Raw genomic sequence first — 15,643 nt, forward strand, 5'->3', positions numbered from 1 at the left:
TTTGACGCCATTTTTATTCTATACCCGTGTTCCTTCTTCACTTCCTATTTCTTTATTTTTACAGTAGACCCTTTAGCATTTCTTGCATTACTGGTTTGGTGGAGATAAATTCCTTCAGTCTTTTTTTGTCTGTGAAGCTCCTGATTTCCCCTTCAATTTTGATTGATAGCCTTGCTGGGTACAGTATTCTTGGATTCAGACCCTTCCTTTGCATGACTTTGTATATTTCATCCCATTCCCTTCTGGCCTGGTAAGTTTCTGTTGAGAAATCAGTTGCTAGTCTGATGGGGGTTCCTTTGTATGTAACTTTCTGTCTCTCTCTGGCTGCTTTTAAGATTCTTACTTTGTCGATGTTGTTTGCCAATTTGATTATAATGTGCCTTGGAGTCTGTCTTCTGGGATTCATTTTGCTTGGGATTCTGCGAGCATCTTGGATTTGTGTGGGTTTTTTCTTCTCTATTTCAGGAAAGTTTTCTGTCATTATTTCTTGAAATACTTTTTCCATGTCTACCTCAGTTTCCTTTCCTTCTGGAACCCCTATTATTCGAATATTATTTTGTTTTGTAATGTCCCAAAGCTCCCGTAGGCTCTCCTCCTGCTTTTTAATCTTTTTTTCTAGAAGCTGCTCTACTTGGGTATTTTTTTCCATCTTATCTTCTAGCTCACTGATGCGGTCCTCTGCTTCCTCTAGTCTACTCTTGATGCTTTCTATTGAGTTCTTCATGGTAGCGATGTCATTTTTCATTTCTTCTTGGTTCTTCTTCAGTTCCTCATGGTTCTTCCTCATTTCTTCTTGGTTATTGTCAAATTTCTCTTCCATTCTTTTTAGCCAGCCTATGATCATTATTCTGAATTCTTGCTCTGGTAGGCTGCTTACCTCGGGCTCGTTTACTTCCTTTTCTGGTGATGCCTGCTTTTCTTTCATGTGCGGACTATGTTTTTGTCTCCCCATGGCCTCTCTTCTCAGGATGTCTGGTTATGTGGTGTTCCTTCTCCTGCGTTGATTTAAAATTTCAAAATACAAACACTACCTGGTACAACACAAGAGGCACTTAACAGGAATGTACTTACAATATTAATAACCTTTAGTAAAGGTGACCACTAGAGAAAGGCAACTTAGGGGATAGGAGAGAAGGAAGAAAGGTAAAAATAAAATAAAGAAAAATTTTAAAAAGTAAAAATTAAAATTAAAAAAAATTAAGTAAATAAAATTAAAAAAAAGAGGGATAAAGAGATAGAAAAAGAGGAAAAAAAGTAATGACAAAATAAAGTTGGAAAACAGGGAAAAAAAGAAAGGAGCGAGAGAGAGAGAGAGAGAAGAAGCAAACTAAAAGAGAAATGGGAAACAAACTATATATATGTGGAGAAAACTGCCATAGAACAACCACTGAACCCAGCTAATGCCAGTAACAATACTTGGAGATTAATACAAACTACAATATCCCCTATTATTAAGTAAGGCTATGATATACAAAAGTAAAAGATACAAATAAAAACAGAGTATTTTTTTTAAAAAAAATACAAAGCAACAATAACAACACAGTAATAAGCATAACAATTTCACTAACAAGCCTAAAAATTCACAATAATCAACCTTCACACAAACAATGCGAAAAGGATAGAGGGGAGAACAGTTTTTCTTTCTTTCTTTTTTTTTTTTTTTTTTTAACTAGTTAATATAGTGCAGAGATTGGTATTTATACACTTGGATCAGGGGTTGGAACATAGGTCTATAAGTATAGTGAGAGTTTTAGCAGGGGGTATACAGAAAGAATAGAGGAAAAACTAAAGCCGGAAAGGGATAGGATAAACCGTAGACTAAAAGGGTAAAGTTTAGCAAGAGAGTGATGGTGTAAAGGTCGAGTTGAGATAGGGTTGAATGATGCTATAGTAGAGATTAAAATAGAATGAAGGTTACTCCCAAGGTAAAATAAAGAAAAAAAATAAAATGGTACTGAAGAGGGAAAAAAAAAAAAATTGCAAAATAGCAGTAGTAATAGTGATGATAGAGATTGAAAAATGTAATAATTAAAAAGGTAAAATCAAGTAAGGAAAAAAAATCGTTTCTTAAGTAAAAGATATAAAAAATGAAGATTAAATAAAAGAGGTAAAAAATGAAAATAAAATAATAGTAAAATTAGCATAAAAATGTCCAGTAGTGGTCATTCACTTCCTCTGTTAATGTATTTGGCACTCCTGATTCTCGGCCCAAAAAGTCTTGCAGTTCCCAGCATTCCACTGCACCTCAGATTTGTAAGGTAATCCTTAATTTTAAGTAGACTATATCTTAGTTATTTGTGTCCATTTATTTTTGATTAATTAAAAGATAAAAGAAAAGAAAAGAGAAGGAGAAAAAAAAAAGGGGGGGGGGGCAGTTTGTAATTCAGCTCTTAGGTGTCAGTGTTACTGGTTTGACCTCCCAGTCTTTTTGGTTGCTCTGGCCTTCTTTCTCTATGGCTCTAGCTGGCAGGGTGCCAGCTGGCTCCCAGACTATCTCTTCTGGTACAGATCCCTTGTTTCCAGGAAGGCAATTTCCCCCTGCAATTTCCCCGGATATGTCCAACTGGGCAGTCCTTCCCTAGTATTCAGAAGCAAGGAGGTGAAGGGGATCAGGCACCAAGGTGTCCAGATGTTCCGCCCTTGGCGAAACAGCCGAGATTCTTAACGCTCTGTCCAGTGACCTGTGGCGTTTTAAACAAGTCCCGCTTCTGGGGAGGATTACGTCAAACCCAGCACTAGGTGTCGCTGCAGCCTTCTTTGGGTGCTGCTCGGCGGCCGGTAGTGCGCGCTCCCGGCTACCCTGAGGGAGGGGTTGGAGCTCCCCGGCTACCGTAGCTGCCTGGGCCGCGGGACCCCGGTCCCCTAGGCTGTCCCCGCAAACTCTGACCTTTCCGTGGGTGACCGAAGAACTCCCCGGATTCCACGCGCCCGTGCCGATTCGGGCTTCTCAGCTGCTTGATGGACCTCCCCGCTGTGTGTTTTTCCAGGCCTCAGGGATGCTCCTCCTTTCCTGGTAAGATGGCGCTGCCTTCTCTCCGCGAGAGCTCGCTGGGAGAGCCGCTGCAGCCGCGGCAGTGCTGGCCTCTTGGTCAGGAAATCTTGTCCAACGGACCTTTCCTTACCTTCCTAGAGAATTCCGAAGCCCCTTAGCTGCCAATCAACATTCCCTGAGCGACTCAGACGCTGTTTCTATCTGTTCTGGGACCAGAGTCAGAACAAGTCCGACTGTTCGGTCGCCATCTTCAAGCTCCGCCCCCTTGCTTTATAAATCTTTTAATGTCTGTTACATTTACTTTTTTTTAATCCTCCTCCGAGGGTGTTTATTTCATTTCTTTTTAGAGAGAGAGGAAGAGAGGGGGAGAAAGAGAAACAAACATTGATATGAGGGAGACACATGGACTGGTTGCCTCCGACACACACTGGGGAGCATACTGCAACCCAGGTACATGCCCTTGACCGGGAATTGTGTGACCTTTCAGTGTGGGGCTGATGCTTTGACCTCTGAGCCACACCATTCAGGGCAACATTTACATTGTTAAAAACAAAGACAGTAAGTGATTCTATCTAGGATAGAAATCTTGAACTAGGTGATTTGCTACTACCGTGTTTCCCCGAAAATAAGACATCCTCCGAAAATAAGACCTAGCACATGGAAAAAATAAGATATCCCCTGAAAATAAGACCTAGCACAACTTTGGGAGAAAAAATTAATATAAGACACTGTCTTATTTTCGGGGAAACAAGGATATGTCCTGAAAAGGTACCAGACCAGTCTCATGGTTTTGTTTAACGGTTTTTATCAGTGAAGTCAGAGCCTCATTATAACCTAAAACTTTTTTCTGTAGTAAACTCCAGAGTTTTTACTCAGCGTGCGTGCGTGCGTGCGTGCGTGTTGCTAATCCTCACCCAAGGATATTTTTCCATTGGTTTTTAGGGGGAGTAGAAGGCAGGGGGAGAGATGGAGAGAAACATCCATGTGAGAGAGACGTATCGATTGGTTGCCTCCCACACAACCAAGGCTGGGGATTGAGCCTGCAATGGAGATACGTGCCCTTGGCCGGAATCGAACCCAGGACCTTTCAGTCCGCTGGCTGACACTCTATCCACTGAGCCAACTGGCTAGAGTAGATTTTTATTTTTTAGAACTGCATTTACTCTACATTAAGGACTTTATCTCAGTTTTAGGAAGCAAAGCTTACATGAAATGAAAGCTAGGTATTAGATCCTTGAGCAGAAACGATTTAAGGATATACAACATCATTTTGGTGATGTAATTTTTAAGTTATTTGATTTTACTGTTAGCAATTCCATTTGTTATGTGAACATACTACTTCAGAGTGACAAAAGATTAAATTTAAAGATTTTGAGACCTTTAAATTCTTGCTCAAGATGTATTATTTTATGCATTTTAGTAACAACTGGTACTTGTATGTTCCCAGCAGGAAGATGATTTGAAATGGGTTGAAGAAAATGTCCCTTCTTCTGTGACAGATGTGTAAGTTTTTGAATCATTACAATAAGAATCCTATTTCACAGTTAGTAATAAGGGCCAGAGTATACTAATGAGAATGTTTATAGTTAACTTTTTCAAAAGAATAATTAAAAAGATGTTTAAAAATAAAGATTAGAAATGATATACAAACAAAAGTAATTGAAATTATTCAGTCAGATGACATGTTTTGCTTAGAAAGATTTCAGTATGGATCTTTCCAAAATCAGTGGGATAATTATTTTTTTACTTTTTTGTAAAAATTACCGTTCACATTCAATATTATTTTGTACTAGTTTTAGGTGTATAGCACAGTGGTTAGACAATCATACTCCACAAAGTGTTTCTCCCAATATTTTAGTACCCACCTGGCGCTGTACATAGTTATTACAATATTATTAACTATATTCCCTATGCTGTACTTTATACTGTGGCTATTTTATCACTACCAATTTGTACTTTTTAATCTCTTCATCTTTTTCACCCATTCCCTCAATCTCCTTCCCTCTGGCAACCATCAGTCTATCTCTGTATCTATGAATGTTTTAATTTTTTCCCCCATTTATTTTTGGGATTTTTGAGTTTTTTTTCTATTGCTGTAATTTTGTTTGTTTATTTTTAAAATATATTTTTATTGATTTCAGAGAGTAAGGGAGAGGGGGAGAGAGAAACATCAATGATGAAAGAGAATCATTGATTAGCTGCCTTCTGCACACTCCACACACAGGATTGAGCCTGCATCCTGGGCATGTGCCCTGACCAGGAATCGAACTGTGACCTGGTTCATAGGTCAGTGCTCAACCACTGAGCCACTATGGCCGGGTATAGCAATAATGTTATTAAACATTGGTTCCATTATAATACAGAGCATGTTTTTGCTTTTTAATACAATTTTAGTAATTTTTATTCTTGTTTTTTATTTATAACCCCCCAGATAGCCATTAATAAGATATAAATATTATGTACTTAATAAAAAAAAAAGCTTTATATTGCATTCATTATTCCATTGTCCCTTTTGAACTACATTTGGCTTTATTTTACATTATTCTATTTGGTATTTTTCTCTCTGCAGAGCACTTCCAGCCCTTCTTGATTCAGACGAGGTTAGTAATCAAATCATGTGCATAAAATATGGTCTAATGACTTAATAGGGAGTCATTAGTTCTTTGTTCAGGGAAATTTTATTTGACTCAGTAAGAGTATCATTGAAAAGGATGAGAACAGAAATACTAACATTAGAACTCAAATATTCAGGAGGGTTTACTTTCTGTATATGTCCTCCTTTTCCAAAGTTTTATGGTCAGTCTTGAGAATGTCTTTAATTTGGGTAGCAAATAGCCATACTATTTCACTTTCTACTTCCTTTGTCTTTTAAGAAATTCAGATTTAACCCTTACTTAATCTAGGAGAAAATAATAAAAGGATTGAGAAAAGATTATCATAGACCAAAGCAAAATATGAATTATCTTATGTTACCTGTTATTCATTATTGTCTATGGAACTATTTCCTTCATATATTAAGGATTATAATTAGTATCTCTGATGTTTATGTTGATTTTTATTTTTATTTATTTTTTTATTTTATTGATATTTTACAGAGAAGAAGAGAGATAGAGAGCTAGAAATGTCAATAAGAGAGAAACATCGACCAGCTGCCTCCTGCACACTTCCCACTGGGGATGTGCCCACAACCAATGTACATGCCCTTGACCGGAATCAAACTTGGGACCTTTCAGTCCCCAGACCGCCGCTCTACCACTGAGCCAAACTGGTTTCGGCTATGTTGATTTTTAAAAATATATTTTCATTAATTTCAGAAAGGAAGGGAGAGGAGAAAGAGAGAAACATAAATGATAAGAGAAAATCATTGATCGACTGCCTCCTGCACGCTTCCTACTGGCGATGGAGCCTGCATTCTGGGCATGTGCACTGACCGGGAGTTGAACCATGACCTCCTGGTTAATAGGTCTGTGTTCAACCACTGAGCCACTCCAGCTGGGCTTATGTTGATTTTTAATCTTAATATGCTTCCATACAATTCACAATAATTGTATGGCTTCACAATAATTGCCTGAGTTAATGGGAACTAGTTCTGGACATGTTCTGAATATTCGATTAGAGTCTTTTGGTTTCAGGAAGCCTTTTGAGCACACCAAAAAATCATGTTGAAGAACAAATAAAATGACCATCTTAACAGTTCTCAAATGCAAAGTGTTAAGTATATGTGCATTCTTGTGCAACACATCTCTAGAACCTTTTCATTAATGTAATTTTAGTGAGTATAGTTTATACTTATAATAGGGTAATTTGCAAATTGGTCAGGATGCTGCCACATAACGACTGATCAGCAGGAGGGGCAGAGGCAGCGAGCTACAAGCAGTGGATAGCTGCAAGGGGGGTGGGGGAGGTTTTGAGGCAGTGAGCTATGAATGGCAGAGAGCTACAGGAGGGCGGAGCAGCGAGCTACAAGTGGTGAGAGCTACACGAGCCACAGTCGGCAGGGTGGGCAGCTGAGGCAAGCAGCAGTGAGCCACTCGTGCACGGATCCATGCACTGGGCCACTAGTTTCTTTATAAGGATACTAGAGGCCCAGTGCATGAAAAATTCATGCACTGGAGGCAAGGGTCCCTCATCCCGGCCTGCCCCCTCAGGGGCGGGAGGCAATCCAGCAATCAGAGGAAGGTGACACCTCATCACGCCACTGCTGGCAGTGCAAGCCTCAGCTGGCCCTGGTTATCTGAGCCTCGAGTGACCCTGGATGGTTAGGCACCCACCAACGGCGGCTTGCCTATGCCTCAGGCTGGCCCTGGGCGGATGGGCAGCCACTATCCAAGGCTTGCCTGTTCCTTGGGCTGGCCCTGGGCAGCGGGGCGGCCGCCATCTGAGGGTTGCCTGTGCCTCAGGCTGGCCCCGGAGGGCTTGGAGGCTGAGAGGACTGGGGGACTCTGGAGGCAGGCGTGTGGAGTAGCCATGCCACATACCTGCCGTCCCAGCCAGGCTGAGGGGACTGAGTGCTGCTCTCTTGCCACCATTTTAAGGGTGTGACAGTCATTTAGCATATTCTCTCCTTATTGGCTGTGGGCACTGCCATCTTTGTGAGGGCATGACAGTCAATTAGCATATTCCCTCTTTATTAGATAGGATGCTGTAGTTTCTTTATACAATTCTGTATTTTTGGACACTTAATTCTTTCTAGTATTTTATTGTAATTCTGAGTTGCATTAGAAACTCTTGTGACTAAATTTTTGCCTACATCCCTATTTCTAAATCAGAGGAGGTACACATTTTTATTAAAGTTTAATCTTAAGTAAATAAATAGTTGTTTTAACGTCTTAATTGGCTCTAAAATCATGCAGTTCCTTTTGATTTGTGGTTTGATGTACAGAGGCCTAGAGATTTTGACTGGTTAATTTTGTGTGGAGTCTGGACATGTCTATCTTTCAAAATCTTCATAAATGATTAGGAATCATCTCTCTGAAGTATTTAATGGACATAAATAAGTGCTTGCAGGGAATACCTGTTTGCCTCATTTATAGAAGATATTTGGAATGTGGGCCATTTAAAATTAATGTATTTTGAACAAATCTTTTTATTTTTTTCTCTAGGAACGAATGATCACACACTTTGAAAGATCCAAAATGGAGTAAAGTGTGGGAAGATGTGCAGTTGAAGATGCTAGCACCTGAGAAGAGATCATCTGCCAATCCTCTGCACTGCTCCATGGATTAAAGGAGCAGTGACATCCTGATCTGTTCCTTGATCTTTGTGCATTGGAGCTGGCGAGAGGTGTCAGAACTAGAACATCTTATTGAATGATGTTCATGGGATGAAAAATGCTACACGTTTCTTATTTACAACATTGATGCCCCATTCCCTCCCGCACCCTGACATGGATGTTGATGCAACTTATGTGTGTTCTTCCTGAACCTTCTATGATGTTTAAATTGTTTAATCTGTCAAACTAAAAAGTTCAACATCTTTTAAAAAATGTGACATCACCACCATAACATGTAATCTCCAGGAGCACCTGCCTGCAATTTTTATTTATTTAGGGAGTTACATAGGTGATGAGGAAATTGTTAATTATCTTTCCGTTTCCTGGGAAGCGAAGGTTACATCTTGCAGAGGTAGTTTTGAGGAAAAATGTCCTTATGACTTGAGCCATGGTTCTACCAATAATTAAAAGATAGAAAGAAAAAAAAAAAGAGAGAGAGCGAGGGAGAGAAAGAAACTGTTACAGTGTAATTCAGATCATTTTAAAAAGCAAAATCAAGTGCAATTTTGTTTACAAATGGTATATATTAAAGATTTTTCTATTTCAGATGTACTTTAGAGAAAAATATTAGCTTAACTCTTTTGACATCTGCTATTGTGACACATCCCGTTGCTGGCAATGTGGTGCACACTCCAGAACTTTTAACTACTGTTTTGTAAGCCTCAAGGCAACATTGCAGACTCCAGACAGAGCTTTGTTTGCCTTCATTCACTGGGTGTTGCACTAGATGTAGCGAGGCACTCCGTCTAAGTGCTTGTGAATGAGCACCCTGTTAGAAACTCTGATTCTTCAAAAGCAGGAGCTAACACAAAGGAGACTGCTCCTTCTGGTTTAAGTTTTGCTGCATGAAGTAGTGTGGAAACCCTGGACTGCTGCTCATTCTTTAGGGTAACTGGTTCTTGTATCTGGTGTTGGTAAGAGACTGTTTATAAGAGACATCACAAGGTGATGGGATTCATTTGAAGCACTCTATTTCTGTTTTAATGGTTTTATCTACTTTTGCCTTTCAAGAGTTTTGTTCTACATAGAAAGTTCATGCCGTTTTTTAATATAAAAAATTTTAACAAAATTAATGTGTTTTCTGTCTTTTTTTACTTTATCTAAAATGCTTTTTCTCCCAAACTCTTTTAGGATTTTCCTTCCATGGTCTTTATTCCATATCGTCATCTTACTTGTTGAAACCAATAACCACATGACCACAATCTTCACTAACTAATACTATAGTGAAAGTGTTTACATTTATGTAACATTTCTCTAAGCTGTTTGTGGTGTGTTTTTATTTTTATTTTTAATTTTATTTTTAGAAATATATATTTTATTGATTTTTTTACAGAGAGGAATAGAAAGGGATAGAGAGTTAGAAACATTAATGAGAGAGAAACACTGATTAGTTGCCTTTTGCACACCTCCTACTGGGGATGTGCTCGCTACCAAGGTACATGCCCTTGACTGGAATCGAACCTGGGACCTTTTAGTCCACAGTCCAGCGCTCTATCCACTGATCCAAACCGGTTAGGGCTTAGGGTGTGTTTTTAAAAAACATTTTTATTGATTTCAGAGAGGAAGGGAGAGGGGAGAGAGGGAGAAACATCAGTGATGAGAATCATTGATTGGCTGCCTCCTGCACGCCCCCTACTGGGGACTGAAGCCACAACTCCGGCATGTGCCCTTGACCAGAATTAAACCCGGATCCTTCCGTCCACAGGCTGACACTATCCACCGAGCCAAATTGGCTAGAGCTGTGTTTTTTGTTTTTAAATCACTAAGGCAATATCTCTAAGGAGCCATATGAGGAATTGTCTATATTATTAGATTAACCCATTACAAAGAGCTGGTATGATTGTCATATGCTGCTGCTCTTCCATACTAAAACTTAGCAAGTGAATAATAGGATTGTTGGTCAAATATTTTATGAGGCTGGTTTTAAAAGGCATCACAAGGTGATAGGATTCATTTGAAGCACTCATTTTTGTTTTGTTTCATCTCCTTTTGCCTTACAAGAGTTTTGTTCTACATAGAAAATTTGTGCTCAACTTGAGACCAGGGTACCCTTGTCCCCACAAAACTATCCTGTTAAGCAGAATGTATCCTGGGACCTGATAATTCTTTTTCTATGGCTTCTTATGTGATGGTGTATAGTCATTTTTTTTTTTTAAAGAAAGCATTTGGAAGTAATTTATAGTATCACACTGACCTGTTATAGTTTACATTGTTTATTTTAGTCTTAGCCCTTGGTCCTGGAACTACAGGTATTATTAGGCTTTCTTCCAGTATAGCAACTGGCAATTCTAAATTTTCAAGGTGTTCAGTTTCTATGGTAAAAATCAGACCCATAGGTTTAGCAATTTTTTTATTTCTTACTTGAAAATATTTGATTATCAGGAATAACATTTGATAAAGATCAGACAGTATTCCTAATTTACAATGAAACATTGTGTAAAATTAAAATGTCACCAGGCCGTTTTTAACTCATCATAGATTCATCCTTCTTTTCTTTTACGTTTTTGCTTTAAACCAAAATGCTTAATTTTATGACATACCTACTGTTTTCTTGGGGATAAATTGCCAGATACTGATCATTGCTGTGCTTCTCAAACTTTCAAGTGCGTGGGCTCACCTTGGGGAATCTATTAAACAGACTACTGGACATTCCCTCCTCCATTCTGCCACTCGAGAGTTTCTGATTAAAGTAGGGTGGGAATGAGGCCCAAGACTCTGCATTTCTAACATGTTCCCAAATGCTGCTAGTCTAGGGCCCACCCTTTGAGAACCACTTGCTTGGAACATTTAAAATATAAGGGGAAGGCTGTGATTATAAAGGTAATACTAAAACTATCATTTATTTAGTGCTATGTCAAGCATTGCTAAGAGCTCACAATGCCAGATAGGTACATAAAGCCATCGTTTTGCACATAAGGAAATTTAAGTCCTTGGGGGATCAAATTTTTTTTAATGCCACAGCCGGTTTCCTAAACGGCAGATCTCCGTCCCAGGTCTGACGCCAGAGCCCGGATTCTATAATTCCTAACCCTATACTTCCACCACCACACTATACCTCCTACTACAGCTCTAAGATTCCATCATTTCCCCTCCTTTTCAAGCCCATGGCTACTCCATCAGGGAACAGCGCCAGGCCTAAGGGTGAAACTGGAACCCAAGCTCTGGTGCAGCCCTTACACGTGGTTTAAGAACGAGGGCGGAAGGGGCGGGCTTCGGCGGCGGAAGGGGCGGGCCCAGGCCAGCAGGAAGTCCGGTGTTGATGATGGCTCTGCAGCCAGAAGGCCTATAGTCGGGGTCTGCCCCCAGGTGCTGCTCGGCCCTTCTCTTTGCGCGGCTCTCGGTTCTGTTCCCGGCCCGGGCCGGTCCTCTCAGAGTGACACTGTCAGAGCGAATCTCTGCTCGCCGCCATGCACGACGCCTTCGAGCCGGTGCCGATCCTGGAAAAGCTGCCTCTGCAGATCGACTGCCTGGCTGCCTGGGGTGAGTCGGAGGACCGGGGGCCGAGGCGGGGCCAGCGCGGGGGCAGCGCAGGAGCAGCGCGGACCCTTCACCAGCCTGGGGCCGCGGACCGGCGCCTGGCTCTGCGGGCTCCGGCCGGACGCCGTCCCGAAGGGAACTGGGGTGAAGGAGTGCAGAGCGTTGAAGACAGCGAGGACTCTCAGGACGACCCCTGGGATCCCAGCATCTTAGGGAGGTTCCGCCTGCACTTGTTCTGGGTGCACAGCTGGAGGTTGAGTTTTCCTTAATGGTGCTCAGCTTTGGCTTATTCCGATTCCCAAGAAGTCTTTAGTTTGGAGGCACAAGCAGTGGGAAGTTTTCAGGTGTATCTGGTGATTGTGTTGTACTGGTTTGGGGGGAATAAGTGTGTGTTTGTGGAGGGGGTAGAGAGATGAAGGAGGGGGTTTTGAACAAGTTAACACCGCATGCCATTTTCCCCTTAGTGATCATTTACTGTTCACTTCTCATTATTGTAGGTAACTCACGTTGTTATTTAAACTCTTAATCTAGCCCAGCGATTTCTAACCAGTGTGCCACAAGAATTTGTAAAATATGCCCTACCTGACTCTCTAGTCAAGGGCACTGACCTCTTTTCTTTTCCCTTAGATTGTAAAAAATAATTTTAAAAAATGAGAACAGCCAGCACAACAATAGCCGTCTGGGAGTGAATGAATAAAAATGGTACCCATTTTTGGTCAGATCAGAAAAAAAAAAACCCACAGTTTTTGGTATGCTGCAGAATTTTAGTAATTTGTGTGCCGTGAGATGAAGGGTTGAAAATCGCCGATCTAGTCAGATTGTTCATTGCCTTGTATTCAAGTGCCCAAGTTACCTTAACTCTGCAGGTAGTACTTTATCATTCCAGGCTGTCCTGAAGTTTAACCCACAAAAACTGGCATAAGCCTCTTGGGAGTGGCCAGTGCAGAAAACAGGGTCAGACAGCTCTGATCTCTTGCATACTCTGGAGTAAAAAAGGTTTCAGCGGTCTAAACTTGGACTCTTAACTGTGAACATTATGACTGGTTGTGTCTAACAGCCCCCAAAGACCAAACTGAAATCATTTCAGTTTTTTCTGTTAATGTCCAGGTACTAGAAATCAAGGACTGTAAAAAGGTAGCTCAGAACCCTTAATCAGAGCTTACACTGAGGGCCCTGCAGGAATCTCAGTGGTGGCTGGCATTTTATGCATCATCTTATGGACAGTGCCACCCAGTCAGCCTTGCCCGTGATGGGCCTGATGGAGTCTTGGTGGTGGCTGGCATCTTATGCATCGTCTGTGGACAGAACCACCCAGCCAGCTTTGCCGAGTTCTTCACAGCCTCTTCACTACAGATCCTCATGTTAATGTACACCCCGCCTGCCTTTAGCAGCCCTGGGCCTTTTTAAAATCGCATCTCCATGGTAAGCAGTCCTAGTCCTTTGGGTTAAGGAGAGAATCCTGCTTCCTCCAGATATCTCAAGAAGGTTCTGTTCCCGGCCTGGCCCGGCCCTCTCAGAGTGACACTGTCAGGGCGAATCTCTGCTCGCCGCCATGCACGATGCCTTCAAGCCGCTGCCGATCCTGGAAAAGCTGCCTCTGCGATTTTAAAGAGGCCCAGGGCTGCTATTCGCCCTGCGAGCATTTCCTGTCATTAAGTGCTCTCCGTAAAAATCTAAAACTCTAAAAATGAAAGACCTGGCACTGCACAAGGATTCATTCCCCTGTTTCTTCATCAAATATATGTATGAAGTGCCTACTTAGACCAGTCTCTCTGCTAGGGACAGCAATGAGGCAGAGGAAGACACAGTGCCTGTGCTTCTAGGACACCCAGTGGGGGACAAAGACATAAAGCAGATTCTGATATAAGATAAATGATAACAGAGACATATGCTGCTTATTAGGAAAACATGGAGGAGGGTTGCCCAACCCTGCCTGGGACTTATGCTTCTGAAAAGGATGGGTGTAGTTGCTTACCACACTCTACTTAGATTGTCACAATTTGACCCTGATACCCTGTGGAACTAGTAGAAAACATATCTCACCTCTCTCACCAACAGCACTTTGTCACAGTAAAGCTTCCCTCCCTGTGCCTGTGCTTCTCAGGAAGACAGGTTTGAAATGGTAGGTAGCTTTGGACTTGCCTTGATCTTCTGCTGAACAGGAGATACGCCTGTTGCCTACTAAAATAGGATGTTGTGGTAGGGGGCAACAGGAGGCCATTGACCACCTCTTGCATCAAAACTGCTTTATTTTCAGGCTTTAGCAGCAATTAGTATTGCTCTTTCTAGCCGCTACTGCTTTTACCTGATGTTCATCCAGGAACTTGCAGGACCAGACAGTATTTGAGCTAGAAGATGTCCTCAAGACACCGTCCTCTCTCTTCAGAAATGGAAATAAGGAGGGCACTGATGATGATGACCTCTCTAAACTCCAGAGTTTTAGAATCCAGCTGCCTTTTAAGCATCTTCATTTTGGGTGTCTAGTAACATGGCCAGAAAATTCTTGATGATTACACTCTTCCCAAAACAAGCCTTTCCTGCATCTCAGCAAATGCCTTTTCTGTTTACTCACTTGGCTGAGGCCAAAAGCCTTGGAATCATTCTTGACTTCTTTTCTCTTATACACCACATTCATCCCATTAGCAAATCTTGTCTGCTCCTCCTCCAGAATAAATCTATATTCCAGTAATTTCTTTCCATCTCCATTTTTTCCACTCTTGATGAGGTCACCATCCTCTCTCTGAATTACTATGGTAGTCTTCTGACTCATCACCCTGTGTTTGCCATTATGCTGTTTTCAGTTTTTTATCCACATAGAGGTAGAGTGATCTTTCCAAAACTTAGCCTAATTACACCTCTTCTCTCCTTCAGTAGCTTCCCACAACAATTAGAATAAGTTCTAAAGTCTTTACCATAGCTGGCCACGCCTGAGATGGTCAGGCCTCTGGCTTTACTTCCCTGACTTTATTTCCTAGGCTCTTATCCTAAATCTGTCTGGTACTAGTCACACTGTCTTTCTTGTTCCATGAAAAGACAAGGCACATACCTACCCCAGAGTCTTGGCACTCACTCTTTCCTCTACCTGGCACTCTTGTCTTAGATGTTTCTTGGCTCATTCATTTCATTCAAGTCTCCTCTGAAATGTCACATAAATCAGCAAGACCTTCCCTAACTATTCTGTATAAAAGAGAATGCTATATCCATCATTGTGCTATTCGCTTATTCAGTCTTATCATTCCTTTCATGATTGTCATCTAATGCTATTTTATATATTATTATTATTATTGTCTCTCTCACTCCATCTATACTAATAATAGAGGAATATGTAAATTGGTCGGGACACCATAACGTAACGACCAAACAGCAGGGACCTGATGCTGCATGGTGCCTGGTTGGGGTGGGGGATCTCAGGCCGTGCCGGCTGCCCGGCGGGGCTTGATGGGAGTGGAGCCGGCCAGGTCTGGGCTTCCTGCGTTTTCGAGGCGCGTGTGGGTGGTGGACAGGGACTTGACTCTAGGTCCCGTGGCACATCCCAGACTCTGACAGGAGGGAGATTTTCATATACATTTTACTAATTTTCTTTCATCTCTGATAATTTTTTTTATAGAGAAAGGGCAAATAGTAATATTAAAATATTTCCTCTTAATTCCCTTTTAATGTGCACAAATTTTGTGCACTGGGCCACTAGTATTAAAATATAAATTTCTTCAGAGTAGGAACTTTGTCTCGTATATCACTCTGTTTGCAGTGTCTAAAACAGATCCAAAGTTCTAATGGGTATCCATTAAGTATTTGTTTAATTAATGGATAATATTATTAACTAGAGGCCCGATGCATGAAATTTGTGCACTCGGGATCCCTCAGCCTGGCCTGTGCCCTCTCCCAATCTGGGAGCCCTCGGG

General features: G+C 41.4%; 2 protein-coding genes across 9 annotated transcripts in view; both read left to right on the forward strand.

Moving 5' to 3' along the window:
* Positions 1–8,679, forward strand: part of TMEM87A (transmembrane protein 87A) — a 51,401-nt gene extending 42,722 nt beyond the window's left edge. For both annotated transcript variants that reach the window (XM_036445115.2, XM_036445116.2), the window contains exons 18-20: positions 4,440–4,495; positions 5,562–5,592; positions 8,095–8,679. In XM_036445115.2, the coding sequence (XP_036301008.1) occupies positions 4,440–4,495; positions 5,562–5,592; positions 8,095–8,136 (129 nt within the window). In that variant the 3' untranslated portion in view covers positions 8,137–8,679. The remainder of the gene's footprint in view (positions 1–4,439; positions 4,496–5,561; positions 5,593–8,094) is intronic.
* A 2,819-nt stretch (positions 8,680–11,498) lies between these two features.
* The window catches only part of VPS39 (VPS39 subunit of HOPS complex), a 46,494-nt gene continuing 42,349 nt past the window's right edge, over positions 11,499–15,643 (forward strand). For 3 of the 7 annotated variants that reach the window (XR_006742015.1, XM_036445142.2, XM_036445139.2), the window contains exon 1: positions 11,501–11,744. Coding sequence is in view for 6 of the 7 variants with exons in the window: in XM_036445142.2 (XP_036301035.1) it covers positions 11,672–11,744 (73 nt within the window). In the remaining variant the exon portion in view is untranslated. Of the gene's footprint in view, positions 11,745–15,643 lie in introns of all 7 variants that reach the window. The other 4 variants (XM_036445137.2, XM_036445148.2, XM_036445153.2 and 1 more) reach the window with 3 other exon arrangements.

Source organism: Pipistrellus kuhlii, unplaced genomic scaffold, assembly GCF_014108245.1.
Source record: "Pipistrellus kuhlii isolate mPipKuh1 unplaced genomic scaffold, mPipKuh1.p scaffold_m20_p_1, whole genome shotgun sequence".
NCBI lineage: Eukaryota > Metazoa > Chordata > Mammalia > Chiroptera > Vespertilionidae > Pipistrellus > Pipistrellus kuhlii.